At 37.3% G+C, this 16937-nt stretch overlaps 2 protein-coding genes across 2 annotated transcripts in view; one reads left to right on the top strand and one right to left on the bottom strand.

Moving 5' to 3' along the window:
* enah (ENAH actin regulator) overlaps nt 1–9628 on the bottom strand; it is a 128433-nt gene extending 118805 nt beyond the window's left edge. Inside the window, exon 1 of the mRNA XM_028040014.1 lies at nt 9231–9628. Within this exon, the coding sequence (XP_027895815.1) occupies nt 9231–9235 (5 nt within the window). The 5' untranslated portion in view covers nt 9236–9628. The remainder of the gene's footprint in view (nt 1–9230) is intronic.
* Nucleotides 9629–13280: 3652 nt separating this feature from the next.
* On the top strand, nt 13281–16802 carry srp9 (signal recognition particle 9). The gene is made up of 3 exons (XM_028040449.1): nt 13281–13470; nt 13607–13675; nt 15875–16802. The coding sequence occupies exons 1-3, from the start codon at nt 13399–13401 to the stop codon at nt 15992–15994; spliced, it is 261 nt and encodes an 86-aa protein (XP_027896250.1). The 5' UTR covers nt 13281–13398; the 3' UTR covers nt 15995–16802.
* Nucleotides 16803–16937: the final 135 nt, after the last annotated feature.

The following is a 16937-nucleotide window of genomic DNA, read 5'->3' as shown; positions in this document are numbered from 1 at the left end:
ATTTTTATGTTCCTGGTTTTCAGATGGTGTCTGGGTAAGAGAAAGACAGAGAAGGTCCACAGCAGCGAGGACTGGAGAGAAACACATGGAAGCATTTACTGTAGAGACGGCTTCACAAATAAACTGTGATTACTTTTTAAGCTAGGTGTTAAAAACTGTTTATCTAGCTTCTATATTATGACTGAAGAAAGTCTTCAGTGCTTGCATCAGAAACACATTAAAGGGTCCCTTGGTTCATCTGGACATTACAGTTCAATAAACCACACTGTGACTTACAGGGCTTATGCTGCTAGTAGCACATATGGATAACACCATCACTGCTAGACTTAAGTTATATAATTATATATAAGAAGTTATTGGTCGCTCCTTAAACAACCCTGCATGGTTGACCTGCTTTCCAGCTATAAAAGAACTGGTCACCCTGTAAAATCCAGCGTAGAAAAGGGGGGGAGGTCCTTTTTTTCCTGCTGAGGAATTCTAAATAAAGCAAATAGTGCTGTTGGTCAGAGCTACCAGCATGTAAATGTTTTAAACGGAAACATTTCCAAACCCCGGCAATTTCAGAAATACCACTCTGACATTTAAAATCATTTCAATAAAATACCAGAGAATGACCAAAATAACTAGAATATTTTCCAGCTGCTTAGATCAATGCAGCATTGCTCCTCCCCCACTTGTTGTTGCACACTGGGTCCCACCTGGCTGAAACCATCCTGCTGCACTTTCTGCTTGGCTACAAGAAACAAATGAGGCTTTTTGGAAATATTTCCAAGTCACAAAACCAAATAAAGGTCATATTGTGAAAATCTTAAACTGTGCCACCGATTCATATGAGTTTTCAAAGTGACCAAAAGTCCCATAAACAGCAATACAGATATGGCAGGGATGTTTTTAGACCATCATGTAGGAACAGCTCACTCTTGTCACTAGCTGTGGTTTCCCACAATTCCACCTCTCCATGCAAAGCCAGTGATGTCAGTCACAGCAGCCTGCCAAACCCACAGGACATAGACAACGCCTCACAGGTTAAACACACACCTGGTCCGTCAAGCCCACACACTGTGAAAATATTCAACAGCCTGCTTTCACCTGTCACATTGACTGCTGAAGGCCACTATAGTCTAATGGTGTTCAGATTCAGTAAAGCTCAGCACACAAATAAAGAGTTTCTTAATAAAAACTGTTACTGGTGTGCTGTGGTGCTGCAAGGGTAAAGCACAACCCATGTATTTATCAGTAACCGTTGGACATGGGCACCAGGAACCAGTACCCCGCCCTTGACAGCTCGTCTTTATTAAATTAGGTTCCTGACAAAAGACAGTGACAAACAAAACTCAACCCACACTGCTTCCTTCATCAGCACTCTCATCTATGTACCAGAAGAAAAAGAAAAATAAGGCACACTCTAAACAATTTTACTTTCATGTGTTCAAGTTAAGAGTGCCAAATATTTATATTTGAAGTTCTTATTTTAACAATTTGCAAGAAATTTCACTTTAATATTGTAGTTATAACAGATGGTTTCAACAACAATGTAATTTTAGAAATAATATTAAGCCAGCTGAAATTTAATTGGCTTCATGTGATTCAAAGGCAATTTTTAAAAACAGGAGCTCCTTTGGTGCCCTTTGGTACCTGTACAAGTCTTAGTGAGTTAGGAGGCTTAAATTGACAGCACTGTATAACTAGTTTTCATTTCAATGATTATTTCATAGACCACCTTCAGAAGCTCCACTAATAAATCAATCAATCATTTTATTTACTCAAACTGTAATTTTTACTTCAACTATTTTTTTTTGTACCGTACTTTGTTTTTGTGAATTGCTGTTAAAAAACGTTCAACATTAATAAGTATATTTGGAGTAATAATAAAGAAATAGCATGCAGTAGTTACAAGTAGGTGTGAGCTTGTGTGTAAAAAGCTGCAGCGACATGTCAGAGGAGCATCACTCCTAATCTGATATCAACCTCCAGCTGATTTATTAAGCATAAAGATTTATTATGCAATAAAGTGACACGGTGGTTCAAAATCTCCACTAATTATTTAGCTGCTAAACAAATTGAAAAGTTCAGTTTCTTGATGAGGTAGTAGATGTGATTTCTGCGCAACAAGTTCCCGTTCATTAAAACCCCAAATGTTGTCCAACTAATGCTCCTAGTTTATGTTGATATACTGAGTCCATGATATAATTTGTATTCTGAGCAGTGAACAAGTTCCAGGAGCTGCGACTCCGTTCCCTAACGCTGATAAATTGATGCCAGAAAGAGGATAGAGGGTAATAAGCAGGAGAGATGAGATAATGAAACGAGATTATTTGGATAAGTAAACAGTGGGAAGCAATTTGTTATTCAATTTAGGAACAAGGACAAAAAAAAAACAACAGAAGGTTGTTATTGGTTTCCCCATTTCTCCCTCATCCAGTTAAACTGCATCAACCTGAAACACATGATTCTGAATCTAACTGGAACAATAATTTGGTATAAGATAAAATATGATATTTCTCCGGTTAAAAATAAAAAAAGATTACATTGATTAATATCTGATTTTAAAACATGAACAGAAATAGCATCTCAGACCGAAAAAAAATATCAGCCAGGAAAGCTTGATTGGGGTATCTTGTTATGAGAGGATCCTTTAGCCAGATGGTTATTACTGCAGATCTTTAACATGTTACTGTGGAATATTGTCTCTGCTGCCCAGATATCGAGCTGTTAGCAGGTTATCAGACTGCAACAGTCTTCAGTCAGAGGCCTCTTCAGATTCGCTGCAATACTGACTGCTGCCTGAGATCCTTCCGCCCACAGCATCACCATCCACAACGATTCTTTGAAGATACGAATTGCATCAACATGTCATTTCACTTTCGGATAAATAAGGTATTTTTGAGCTGAGTTTGAAAATAGTATTTTTCTTTAAATAAAATAAGCTTCCTGGTGGAAAGATGGAAACATACAATAGAAGAAATGAGTGAGGTGAATAGGGAAAGAACAATAGTGGAGTCAGCAAACGAAGACAAATCACAACGAGAGGTCACAGCTTTAGATTTTAGACGTTCATTCACCAACAGCTGCAATGCCAACCCAGACTAAATCTAACAGATCAATAAACTCTCTGCTATACTCACTGCCTTCTGAGATACAACACAATGCACTGAACATGACATCTTTTTAATCCAAATATTGAAACTGAATCAGCTCTGCAGGACCAACAGTCCTGAGATGGAACAGGAAACTTGAATTAGGTCCCAAGCACTTAGCTAAAAAAAATAATATGAAAAAATTTACTGTTTTAAAGGTACTTAAGGGAAGTCCATAAGAATGGATCTGGCATTCAGTGGTACATCATTTTTCCAGCATAAGGGAACAGTTTCCCAGATCTGCTCCTCTGAGAAAAGCTTTCTGGTGTCGTGCATGAAAATTTGTTTTAATTAGTAGCAAATATAAGTTTAACACAAGACAAGTCTGCTGGTAAAGACTAAACATGTAATTACCATAGTAGGACTGAACATTGCTATGACCACCAATTATGATCAAATTAAATATGTATATATTAACAGGGGAGTATTATGCATTTTCCAGACACATTCTTCCATTTTATATTATATTGACATAACTGTGATCTTCAGCTGTTTTAAAAATGCTGTAAAATCAAAACATAAAAGAAATTTAACTTTACTTCATAGGTGTATCTGATGCTATGGCCTCTGTTTCTTTAAGAACCTCTTACTCTTTCAGACCCTCTGCCCTCTTTAAAAGTGTAAATAAATTAAATTAGCATGTAGAGTACAGCTGCCCTGTCTCTGAGGTCATGACTACATGCAGTGATAAAAGTATTAAATAAAAACTATTTTAAAATACTTTTTAATAATCAATGTTATGATGCCTCAAATAAAATTCAACAATACAACATGAAAACATTTAAAGTCCATTTCACTCATCCCATGTTTAGAGTACCCTGATATTGTCATGATAACTGTCATGTGATTTATAAAGCTGATTTTTCTGCTAACTATAGAAAAGGATAAACATTCTTTATAAATTCTGTTCAACATAAAACAAAATTCTTATCAGAACAAAGATATGAGCTTACTGAAGACAGTTAGTGTCCAGATTAATATTATAGTAGCTTTCATAACTTAACCAGTATTAAAGGAGTGTAATGACAGATTTCTGTTCAGTAAGAAGAAACCACAATGACTGCAGTGTTTATCTTCTCAGTATAACTAAATTAGGCCAAATATGAAATTAGCCTCAGGCTGACCCTTCTAACATATCATTAATCAGATATTATGCTCTGATTGGCTGCTGTCCAGCTTTGGTTAACAAGGAAGTAGAAGAGGTGGTGGTGGGAGGCGAGGGTCCAGTCCACATTAAGTGATGAAGAAAATGTTGCAGGCAGCATGCAGCTTGGCCTCAACTCCCATCACTCATCCGTGGCATGAAGCTGAAAGGGCTGAGAGGCGCGAGGCCTTTCAGCAATTGTCAAGATGTGTTACCTTGACACAGAACAGGCCAGCCGCTCTGACAGTGCTGCTTATCCAACTGCCAGAGATAAGCTGGCATCAGTGCTGTGTGTGCCCTGATACAATGCAGGGGAACAGAGTGACAAAGTTTGGATCCTCATGGCGTAGGAATCCACTCTGCCCCGTACCTCTGACCTCCTCAAACAAAGGTCTCAGCCATGTTTAGCCCAGCAGCCCCAACTATTGGAAACCGTGTTGCTCACTTATGCCACAGCAGGTTTTTCAATACCAACATTGGCAACATTTTTGAGTGGAAGCTTCATTTTAATTAAAAGCAAAGGAAATGATTATCTAGCTTTTGTCTAAAATTTTTACTCTCATAGAGCACAACTTATAACTATTAAAGTATCCATGTATAGCACAGTCATTGGGCTGTCCTTGAAGCTAATAGCTAAACAGTTTAGTCTTAGCTTATGTCGTCTGGGAGGTTTACACCTTTACTGTTGGCTGCTGAACACGGAAATGTTTTGGGAATAATGGAGACAAACATTAATGAAAGGTGGCCCCCAGTTGGGGAGCGGGCGGCTATAGACTTAAACTTATGTCTACGTCACAGCAATTATAGCCTCACAACCAAATATATGCTCTAGAAAAACATATTACTAATATGATATTAGTAATATGTTTACAGAGTCATATAAAGAAGTGTGATTTGTATCACTAAACTGCACACAGTAACTGCATCTAATCATATTTTCAACTTTACTGAAGAGGAAAAAAATAGTAAGACTAATAATCCCAACAATACAGACAAGTTTAAAGGGTTTCTAAAAATATTCAATTGGAACTTATCATGACTACAATAAATATAAACTCCAGTCATGATAAGAATTTTATCACAATAAATGATGAATGATATAAGAAATGCCGACCCCCAGCCTGCACAGTGGTACCACTGGAGAGGAATCATGCAAAATGTCAACCAGGTACCACCATCCATGTTCAATCGCTTTGTTGTGCTGTTCACCTCTGACTTACAAACATAGCAAACTATGTCCATTTAAAGAAAGAACAGTTGTGAAGTTCTGAAGTAACACAGAAGTGAGACAAGTGCAAAAGAAATAACTTTCCCTTTTTAGCTGGGAAAGGCAGCCATCAGGCTTTCCTTAACTACAGACTCAGTTTTCTCTGACGTCTGAGCAGACAGGTTCCAATTTCTTTTCCAAGGACCACAACAAATAAAATATGGCTGAGAATTCTTTGACAGACTTAATGTATTGACCAAACCTAGTACTCCTAGTGTTAAAAATAGTACAAGTTCTGAGTTTTGATACATTTTACAAATGTGATTTTTTTTCAAGTTATGGTTGATTTTTTTTGTGACTTTGTACAAAAAAGACAAAATAAACATTTTAACAGAACCATTTGGAGACTAACTGCCCCAGTCTCCACTGAAGGTCAAGAGCAGAAGTCTGTCATTTAAAATACTTTATAGCTCAAACTAAAACTGATGGTAAATAAGAACTATGCATAATCTAAAACTGCAAAGATTGAAAACATAAAAACACAGGGCACTCTGAGAGTACCTGCTCCATAATCACCAACCTGGATGGTCCAAGAAAAATCAAAAGTTGCTACCTTCTTCCTAGCTAATGCCTGGGTTCAATTTCCAACTACATAAGCCGTTTTTAACCTGATAGATAAAGTGTGACTGGAGAACGTTCATGTTATTACACTGATTCCTGGAAACAGTTCCTAACATGGAAATACACATTAGGTGAGTTGAATAACTAAGAGAAGAAAGGCTTTTAAAGTGAGACACATTTAGTGAAGATGAAAGAAGTTCATAAGAAGAGTGATGTTTGTGTGGTAACCAGTCTTTACTGGTCACATACCAGTAAGAGTGACTGAAGGTTTTCCAATAGAGTTAATGTGATGTGAGAGGAGATGTGAGAGGAGAGAAACATCAGATGCCCAGTAGGCTAACTGGGGGCAGTCCTTATGGGCTTAACCATTTGGTACACACACACACACACACACACACACACACGCACACAAGTGTCTCCATGAGTCAGTTCAGACCAGCTGGTTCTGCCACTCGCTCACACACCTGTTACTCACTGCAGACACACACATTCATCCCATCTGGACACACATCTCTTCATTTAAAATACAGCAGGAACAACCAGTTGTCGCAACAGTGAATCCTCACCACCACTGTCACTGCGCTGCTTTTGAGGGAAGATGTGATCCAAGAGGCAAAACAGGCCAAAAGTAGCAAATGAAAGACTTACTGTAAACTATGAGGGAGAAAAGAAGGAAAAGAAACAGCAAATGAAAAAAAAAAGTTTGTGGTTTCAGTCCAGGACATGAACACAACATCCAGGTCTAAAGAAAAAAAAAGCTGTAGTGATTGTTTACCACAGTTTGGCCTACCAACAGATCCCAACATCTGGATTCAATTAAAGGCTTTTGTAAAAGGGGGCCAGCCACAGCCACACTGCATGTCTTAGCACACACACTGCACAATGGACAAAACACGAAACATAAACCAAAGGCCGCACACTTCTATTGAAACCATTTTGCCCTTGAAGTTTGTCAGGGTAACATTACCACAGTTACAAGCAAATATCTGGCAAAAAAACTCCTCTGCTCCAACAGCCAAGTCAACAGCACCAAGGAAAACCAAGGCTACGTTCCTGGGGGGAGGCAGCTTCACACAAATGAACAAAATCCAGCTTACAATCCTCCTCACTCTGACAAATTCATGTACGATTCTGCAGCTTCACACAGACCATCTCACTGTAGCATACAGTATGTGTGTCTTTAGCTCACAGGAAAAGAAAGACATTTGAGAATGATAAAGCTATATAGAAAATGGACTTATGGGGGAATACTCACAAATGAGAGAAAATAAGGACTCCAGAAACATACTCCAAGCGCAATGAAATTAAATTATCACAGACCATACACTTTTTTGCGGTTTTATTTTAAGTGGAACTGATCTGCTTTAAAAATATTCTCCTCTGGCTCATGAAGAGACCACAGCCCTTTTAAAGTCCTTATCCAAACCTGCATTAAATGCTGTTTTACTATGGAGCTCACAAGGTTTTGGTATTTTTCTATTATTCAAATTGTTTAGTCGTTTTACACGTGAAATATTGTATCTGGTTTAAACTTCACTCATAAATGGACCCAATCTCAGCCCTTACAAAAATACAGTGATCAAACCTCCTTTAAAAAAAAAAAAACTACATTCAATCCCTCAGACCACATGTGGGGTTCCTCAAGGCTTTGTTCTCAGCCCTCTTATTTAATATAAACCTACCAGAAGACACATTTCTGAGTCAACATAACTATGTGTCTACAATTTGAACAACCCCAAATTTTACTGAGCTTATTATGGAAAATGAGCACTCAGGACTCAATATAGTAAAAAAACCCCAAACAAACAACAAAAAAAACTAACTACAAAACATGCAAGAAACCTTGCATGTTTGCAAGGTGCAACTATGACTCTAACATGCATTTCAAGAGCTACATAAGATCTTTCACTTATTCAGCAAGCTACCATATATTGTATAAATCAGTGATACCTTTCCAACTGGATATATTTTTAGATATTTTCCTTTATTTAATCAGGTAAACCCCGTTGAGATCTAGATCTCATTTTCAAGAGGGATACTAGGTGATGTTTTTTTTCCCACTGGATAGAATAATGAAAGATTCACCAGCAGCAAATCTTTAAAAATATTAACTGCTGCTTTTTTTTTTTTTGTAAATGCAAAAGTTACTAGTCAGTTCTCAGCTTTTTCAATTGAACTTTTTAATCATACACTTAAACAACCCTTCTGATGCACATTTGCCATTTAATATACTCTGTCGCTATAATTTTATGTAATTTCATGCTGCACTCATTAAAACCAAGAAGCCTGTGATTTAGTAAAAAAAAAAAAAAGTAAGAAAGCTTTCGTCCTTCATTAGAGTTGGTCCCTTCTATTGTCTTGTCTAGTTTTGTAGGCGTTGGGAGCATACTAATAAAGCCTACCAGATGCTTCTATTTTAAAAAGACTGTATGCGAGTTAATTTAAGTAATTGGAATATATGTCTTCACTTCATTAATATTCAGTTCTTGTTCCCCTGTACGGCTTCATGTCCACCAGCATCGTCCCTGACTGAAACTTTGTTACTGAGCTGTGAGAACACCTTGAACATAAAAGGCGTTTGTGTTCAGGGTAACAATTAGAATGTGTTAAAGGGCTACATAACGCATGACGTCAAATAAGAGTCCTTATAAAGGTGCTTAGAAATGTGCGCGAGTCGTTTCTTTGCTGACAGAAGTCAGCTTTTGTCCGCGCGTGCGTGTGTGTATGTGTGTAAATGAGAGATGGTCATAAGGTGGCATCAAATGACCGTCGGCCCATCAAAGATAATTCCTGTTTATGCATTAGCAGAGAGCGCGCGCCATTCCAAACCTTTGCACGTTCACAAATGCAGCACAAACTGACTCACGTTGAGCAGCGAGCAAAACTGCCGACACTCAGCCTGCAATAAAGCTGACGGAGCACGCCGTTTGTTCGCTACCAGCAGCTGAGGACAGCTGGTGTCCATTACAATTCACCACAAAACATTAAGCTAATGCTATATATCAGCTGGAGTTTTCCTCGCGCTTCTCACTAAGCTGCTCCGCGAGGAATCTCATACTCTGGACTTCTATTGCTCAAAGACTTCCATCCTTCATGTTAATTTCACAAAACAGTTTCTTACCTCATGGTGAAGGTGTTGTCAGGTCAGAACGTTCAGAGTCCTGTGGCTGGACGACGGGAGGAGTTCTTTCGTAGTTTTTTTTTTTTTTTAAATTAACAAAACTTCCCCGCCACACTCGGTTCAAAGGAGACCAAATGAATGGGACTCCGAAGGCGTGAGAGGAGGGCTCACAGTTTAGAGGCTTGTCCAGTAAACGTATATATAAAAATGAACATATAAAAAAACAAAATTAGAATAAAAAACAAGAATAGTCTATTCCTACATGTTCTAGACTTCGTTGCTGGTGTTGAGTCAGATGGAAGTAAGTCAGAATCCCCAGCGTCTCCACCGCTTTATGACCACTTCAGTCAGAGTGATGTGGCGTTGTGCCGCTCGGTTATCTGACTGATGCCGCTGCCTACTGGCTGCAACACGTGATGCGTTCAAGAGCCACCTTTCAGCTTCTGCACACAAACAGTTCGTGGATAATAAAAACTAAATTTGGTATGTCAGTCTTTTCTTGCTCCAATTGCTGAAATGTTACGATTTAATTAGCTATATTTAAATGCAAAAATAAATCCTGAATTTCTGTTTGCGCAAAACTGGAGGGAAAAGCACATTTTGTGGAAACACAACATACGACTTCAATATAACACATGCCCGTAATGTTTGGGGAATATGTAAAATATGGAAGTTTATCTAGTTGCCCGAATCTGATGCGCACTGTTTAAATTCTGTCAATTCTTAGGGGAATTGAATGCACCACTTAACGCAGCTTGTTGGACGTAGCACGTACAGGTTGTCTCTGACAACCGTGTCAGATATCTGAGAGATGGGTCTAAATTTAATAACCACCACTGAATCCAGTTAAACAGGTTGTATGTTTTCATTTTCCAATGCATAGCTGTAGTTTATTGGTTAGTAACGGCAGGGACTCAGGTGGTGACCCTCATTTTAGCTAATATAAACAATTCATTTCTATTTTCGATTTATTTCAGAGAGCATCTAGTAGTTGCATCCAGTGATACAAAGTTTCCTTCGTAGGTAGGTACCAATGTGTCTTGTCTTCTCATCAAGTTAATTACGACACGGTGAATATTTTGCTAATTTGATTATATTTCTGAGCATATTCATGCTTTGAATCAAGCAAAGAACTTAAGAGAAACCATTTTCTGTCTGATTCCATTAGTAAACTTGGGACAATTCCCAATAACTCCACCCTAAGCTTAGTCGTTGACGCTGTCACACATCCAGGAGATGACATTCTGTCACAGGTGAGCACAAAATGCTGAACGACCAATAATGCACCTTGCAAAATTATTCCCACCCTTATACCATTTCATATTTTTATTCAGCAGCAAACCTGAAAAAGACTTGCAAAGATTTACCTTCCAGCAAGATAACCATCCTAACTGAACAGCCAGAGCTAAAGTAGGCTTGTTTAATCCTTAGATCAAAGCTAGCAATGAATTTGTGGCAGAAGATTGATGTTCACAAACATTCCCAATACAGTCCAACTGAACATGAGCTATTTTTCAAATAAGAATGGGCAGAAAGACTTTAAATGCACAAAGCTCATAGAAATGTATTCCAAAATACTGAGATTGGAACAAAAGTTGGTTTTAGAAAGCAATGAGTCCCTAGGCCTGAGTAAAAATGCATGCCATGCCTTTCAACATTTTGTGGCACAATTTGAACATATTCAAGGTGCATGAATACTTTTTCAAGGCACTGTGTGTGTCTGTGTGTGTGCATGCATGCACATATGAATGTATATTTCATCACCTTTGTGATGAGTCCTTTAATGTTATAGTCTACAAACAAAATCTCAATGTAAAAAGATCTACATCAAACTATTTGTTTGCTCTAAAGTAAAAAAAGAAATTATAAATAAGTGCTTTCACATTGCTTGCTCAAAACTGTGGCTTTATCCAAGTCACAGACTTTATTGATTACAAAAAACGTCTTCATCCGTCAGTCTACAACGGTATTATGTTGTTCTCAGATCAACCTTTCACTATAAATTTATAAATGTTTTAATTACGACGTTTGTTGCTTCTGTAATTGGGCTCATAAAATGCTTAGCACTCTTTGTTTTGTAATAAGATATATAGTGTTATCATCTAAAACAAATGGGATAATCAACACCAAAAGAACACCCAGTTTGCACAGAAGTAGAATGCAACCTTCTATGTACTTGTGTTATGTTTTCACCTTAAAATGTCTGCTATGAAAGAGGTCTGAAAAGTGTTCAATATGTAAAAGTCCATCTGTGCATCTACTTAACAGGCAATGAGTGCTGTCTCCACTGGTCCTTTACCCAACATGTCCTTTAAACATTCGGCACAATTACAATGCTAGTTCTTCAACAAGTAAGTCTGTTCTGTAAACCACTTATCCACTCAGGCACCTAAAGAGGCTTACTGGAGCTAAAGTGAATTTGCATTGTTTACTGGCAGATTCAATTAAATCTGTCAATATTCAAATTAGAGTAATAAATGTCATTTAAAAGAAAAAGAAAGATGTACAACACTTGGTAAAGTGTATGTCTTTATATGTTGACATGTTACAATCACAAACCATGATGTATTTCTGTGGGTATTTTGTGTTATAGACCATCACAAAGCAGAACATGACAGTTAGGAGGAGTTGAAAGAATATATGGGTTCCTAACCCTTTTAAATACAAATTTTTATTTTGCCACAACAAACAGTGAAGAGGAACATGAGACCAACACTGAACTGTTTGGTCAACATTTGAAGGCTGCAAAATACTTGATTTTGGAACTTAAGAAGGAATTGGGGGCTGGGTGGAGGGGTGTAGCATGGCATTGTAACTTGACAAAACATCGTAAGAGGATCTTGTAACACTTTATTAAATATGTTAATTTGGAGAAAGAGTAATTAGAGTCCAAATACAACATGTTAACTTGAACTCATGTTTCTGGGACAAAGTGAAAACATGTAAGTTTAGGACTTTAACAAGAGTGTCTCTGAGGTTCTAAATATATTACACGGTCAAAAAGGTTTTAACTGTGTTTGTGGGTTTTTCTTTTTCACAACAAGAATAAGTTAAGTAAAATAACATAAAAACACATTTTAAACTAACAAAAAACACACATAGATGCAAACATGTACAAACTTTCACAACAATGTTATTGTATTTGATAGGATAGACTCAATGTATATATCTTTAGCTCTGCACTTTGTCATTTTGCCTTAGGGTCAAGAGATTATGTCGTAAGACTTGGAGGACTGGAGTGACTCACTCCACCTCAGCAGGATGCAACTGAGTCGATTTCATTTTTCTGAACTTTTTAATTTTTTTTTTAAGTAGAAGAACCTCATGTTTCTTGGTTGAATTAGTTATTTATGAAACCCCGCTAACTTCGTCTGCCATCTAGTGGACAAGCTACGACTAACACATTTTGGTTAGATGTTAAAATCAAACATGAATACGTCTAGGGATAAAATGAATAACGTTTGAAAAACATTCTTTATGTTTTGGAGCCTACCCTAAAAACTGAAATCATATGTCATTGTACAACAGTAAGTCGCAGAGTGATTTTGAATATTTCATAAAACTTTTTGTATTTAGTTGAAGTGAAGTTTTGTCCATTTTCTTTTATTGTGAAAAAATTAAGTGAAGGGAGAAACTGTATTTCTCTTAAAAAGATGCAAAAACGAATAGAATTGATTCTAAGTTAGTAAATAATGTTCCGCATCGACCAGAAAATAGGATAATTGTGTTATGGTTTAATCGCTAGAAAATGAGCTGAAGATTAGAAAATATACGAGCTGTGAAGAAATTTTTTCCGGGTTACTGTCTTTTAATTCCTTAAAAATAAAAGCCTGTCTAATTCAGCTTACAAACGCAAGAGGCAGTTTTTCGAAATTTATCCAAATCGTTGTGTGATATTATGATAGTTAAAAATATAAATCTTATAGAAGTTTTCTGAAACAGTCTCTGTATTGCTTGAATCACAATTTTGAATGAAATTACCGAGTTACCTATTAGAGGAGCTTTATTTTGAAAGGTTGCAGTTACAAAGTGTGTGCCTTGGTTCCGCTTCGCTGTGATTGGCTAGCCTTTCTGCGGCTGCTGATGTGTTCGGAATTTAGCAGCTCTACTCCGGTTGATTTAAACCGAGTATTTCGGTGCTGTTTTGTAGTTTCATCGAGTGAAAACAATGCCTTACTATCAGACTTGGGAGGAGTTCGCTCGGGCAGCAGAAAAGCTGTACCTGGCGGATCCAATGAAGGTAAAAAAAACATAAAATAAACGAAAGATTTGCTTGAAATAAGCGCTACCGGCTAACACGCTGCTTAGCTGGCGACGTGTTGACGCTGAGTGCTGACTGTCCTGTTTAACTGTGGAATCTGTGGTTGTATGTACAGGTCAGGGTGGTGCTGAAGTACAGACATTGCGATGGTAACCTCTGCATCAAAGTCACAGACAACGCCGTGGTGAGTCACAAACAGAACCCAGAGAACCAGGGATTAACTTTTAACATCGCAGTCTGGGGAAACTCGACCTCGTGAAGTTAGCTTCTGATTCGCAACATCCTTATCTGCTATTGCACAACTTTCAATTAGCTTGGACTGAATGTTTTACAAACTGAGCTGTGGAATAATTTATCTGCCTTTAAAAACGGAAAGAATGACCCTTTACTACTTTATTACGTAGCCGTGGAGTTTAAACCTGTGGGTTACTTTCTCAGTGTTAATTTAATCTGGACCACTATTATAATTAACTGAAAAGCTTTGACCTGAGTAGAATAAACAGGAATGATTGCTTTCTATTGGTCAGTTTTATTGACTGACTGTTTTTGGGACAAAAACAAGACTACACTTGATTTTCTCACCCTAATCTACTGTTAGAGAAAAAAATTGTTAAATGTTGCAAACTAAATGTTTGGTTTTCATCTGTGAGGTAGGGAAAATCAGAAACTTTTCAGGATCACAAAGGTTAATTTGTCTGAAACTCACTGGATCACCATGGTAACACAGGCTGAACTCAAACCCTCCTCAGGATAATCAGGTAATGGTTATTGAAGTTGTTTATAAGAAGTCCAGCCTGTTCCACATCTTCTTCTAGATCAAGCTGAGTTTTGGACCGAAACTGTTATGGCATCAGATGTATTGATGCTTGCCTCACATTAGAAAACTTTTAAGTTCTCAATTGATATCAAATAAATATATGATAATTAAGAAAGTATTATAAGAGTCCAAGTTGAAATTCTAGACTTAAAGGCACAGTGCAACCTTACAAGTTTCTCTTGTTTCTGCTTTTTTTGTAACAACTAAATACAAATGTTTCTGTATTGAGCCCTTTTAGTAGGACTTCTACCAAAATCTCTCTCTTGCTGGAAAGCTAGAATCTAATGGATAAATGAAACATAAAAAAAAAAAATTCTAAATTTTCTGAGTGATTGAAATTGATGTTATTTACTAACCTGCTAAAAATCAGCCCCTGATTTTTAGCACAGCCCCTGTGCTTCACTTTGTACAGAGGGTCTGAACCCTCGACTATTGAGAAACGATTGCTTGCTGGATGCATAGACTTTGCAGAAGTTTTAAATTTTACCCAATTGCTAATATTTGGTTGTGACATAATGCAATCGTTTGATACTATAAAGTATCAAACGATACTTTGATCGTTTGATACTTCAAAGTATCAAACGATCCTTTGCACAATGTGCAGGCAATGTGCACAGGACATTGCCTGTGCACTGTGAAGAGAGAAGTGCTGAGCAGAACACAGTGGTTTTTAATGTTAATTCAATATTTACACGCGTGTCCAACGCCTTCTGTATGGCTTCATTCTGCCATTGGTAAACTACAATGACAGTTCACCATTGTAGACTGCCATGGTGCAATTCTATAACTACAATTCTACAATGCAATGTAGTCAAGACTGGAAACAGATAAACTGAAGTTCAATCAGAGAAATCAAGTTAAATTGGAGAAATCTAAGATGGAGCACTGAAGGGAGATGAGAATCCAGCAGAATCACATTTGAAGTCAATGACGAGGCTACTTATTCATTTAAAATTGACAATATAAATGTGCAAAATTGAAATATAATCTACAAGAGATCCTCTGAACCAGCCAACAGTCTACCAGTTATATTCTGCAGAAAGACTGACTTTTGATTTTAATTTGACTTTTTTCATCTCAACACCCAAATGAAACTTTTTGTTGTTTCTCTTTAGGAAAAGGAAACATATTAACTATTTGTAGTTTCTAAAATTGCTTGCCTTTGGTCTCTTTTAATGTATGTAAAGTTCATTCAGGTTGTATTTAAGGTTGTTTTTGTAAAAATATCAAGTTGTATTCTTCACCTAAATTTTCCTTTTATGGCTGTGTTTGTGTTGTGTATTTCTTTCTTTATTCTGCATATTGTATTCCAATTAGGTTGTGATATCTTTAGTTTGGATTTGTAATTTTCAGTGTTCCGCTGCCATCCTTGGCCAGGTCTCTCTTGGAAAAGAGATTTTTTAAAATTTTTATTTTAATGAGACATATCTCATTAACTAAACTTACTTCAGTCATTTAAAATGTAACTAGTGAAGCTTTTTATGCTACTAGTCTGGTACGTTTTGATCGATTCCTTTAAAAGATTCCTGTCTCTGGCCTCATGTCCCATATGTTCTGTCCTTACAGTGTCTACAGTACAAGACAGACCAGGCTCAGGATGTGAAGAAGATTGAGAAGCTCCATGGAAAACTGATGAGACTCATGGTGTCCAAGGAGACCCACAGCGGCTCCATGGAGATGGACTAACACGCCCTGGATGCACTTTGCTTTTGGAACGCCAGGACTAAGTTCAGAGGACTTGTTTGTTGTTTAGCGCACAGAGGCACCAGTGAAGGAGACTGAGAGACATCGGTCACTCAGAGGGGATGTGGAGGGAATAATCTGATTGGCTACACTGATGGAATAATGTCAGAGGAGAGATTAATATTCAGTGTATGTATTTTTTCTCTGAGCATTTTGTTTTATCCCACTTCTTAGTACATTAAATACTATCAGATTTTGTTTTCAGGCATTCTAAACACACATCTGATGGTATTAGTAGTATTAGAAGCCAGTATAGGCTGTTGAGATGGTTAAGGAACTAGAAGACGATGGGAGAAAAAATATCTACTTTAGAGGAGGCTACATTTCTTTTCTGTTTTCAGGGGGGTATATTTTTATCTATGCCTCTATGATTTCATTTTGATGCTGTATTTGATTTCATTTTGCATTTTCCTTATCTACTTGTGCTCATACGAAGCCGTTTCCTCCACAAGCGAGGAAGAATCCAGTTTTTACAGAGAAATCTCCACATCTCCGAAAGCCAGAGTGATTTCAATAAATTTCTATTTGCTCTGGTATAACCAACATCCCTGCTGTAGTTTTTCTAATGTTAGCATTGTTGCTCCCTGATGCTACTTCCCAGGTGAGAATAAGGAGTCCCAACCCAGGAGACGGCATGTGGAGTCAGCAGTCCTGAGATGTTCGGTCAGTTGTTTCACTTTGTGACCACAAAAAGCCCAAATAACTGAACCTACAACAGAAAATTACAGAAATAAAAGGATTTAAGAAACCAGCTGAACCTTCTGATCTTTGAAACAGACAAAAACAAATTTAGATTTTTGGAAGAGAATGTTGCACATCAATGTGGTTAATAATATCATCATAGTACATCTGTAGGACTATTTTGACGGTATACCTTATAGACACG

The sequence above is a fragment of the Xiphophorus couchianus genome, chromosome 15, assembly GCF_001444195.1.
Source record: "Xiphophorus couchianus chromosome 15, X_couchianus-1.0, whole genome shotgun sequence".
Lineage (NCBI taxonomy): Eukaryota > Metazoa > Chordata > Actinopteri > Cyprinodontiformes > Poeciliidae > Xiphophorus > Xiphophorus couchianus.
Note: the sequence above shows the minus strand (reverse complement) of the source record. Positions and strands in the feature narration are given on the sequence as shown.

Excerpts from the sequence above, each read along its gene's own strand:
- srp9 (XM_028040449.1), top strand. The coding sequence starts at position 13,399 with ATGCCTTACTATCAGACTTGGGAGGAGTTCGCTCGGGCAGCAGAAAAG. Across the intron at positions 13,471-13,606 it reads ACCTGGCGGATCCAATGAAG|GTCAGGGTGGTGCTGAAGTA; the intron begins GTAAAAAAAACA and ends TTGTATGTACAG. Across the intron at positions 13,676-15,874 it reads AAGTCACAGACAACGCCGTG|TGTCTACAGTACAAGACAGA; the intron begins GTGAGTCACAAA and ends CTGTCCTTACAG.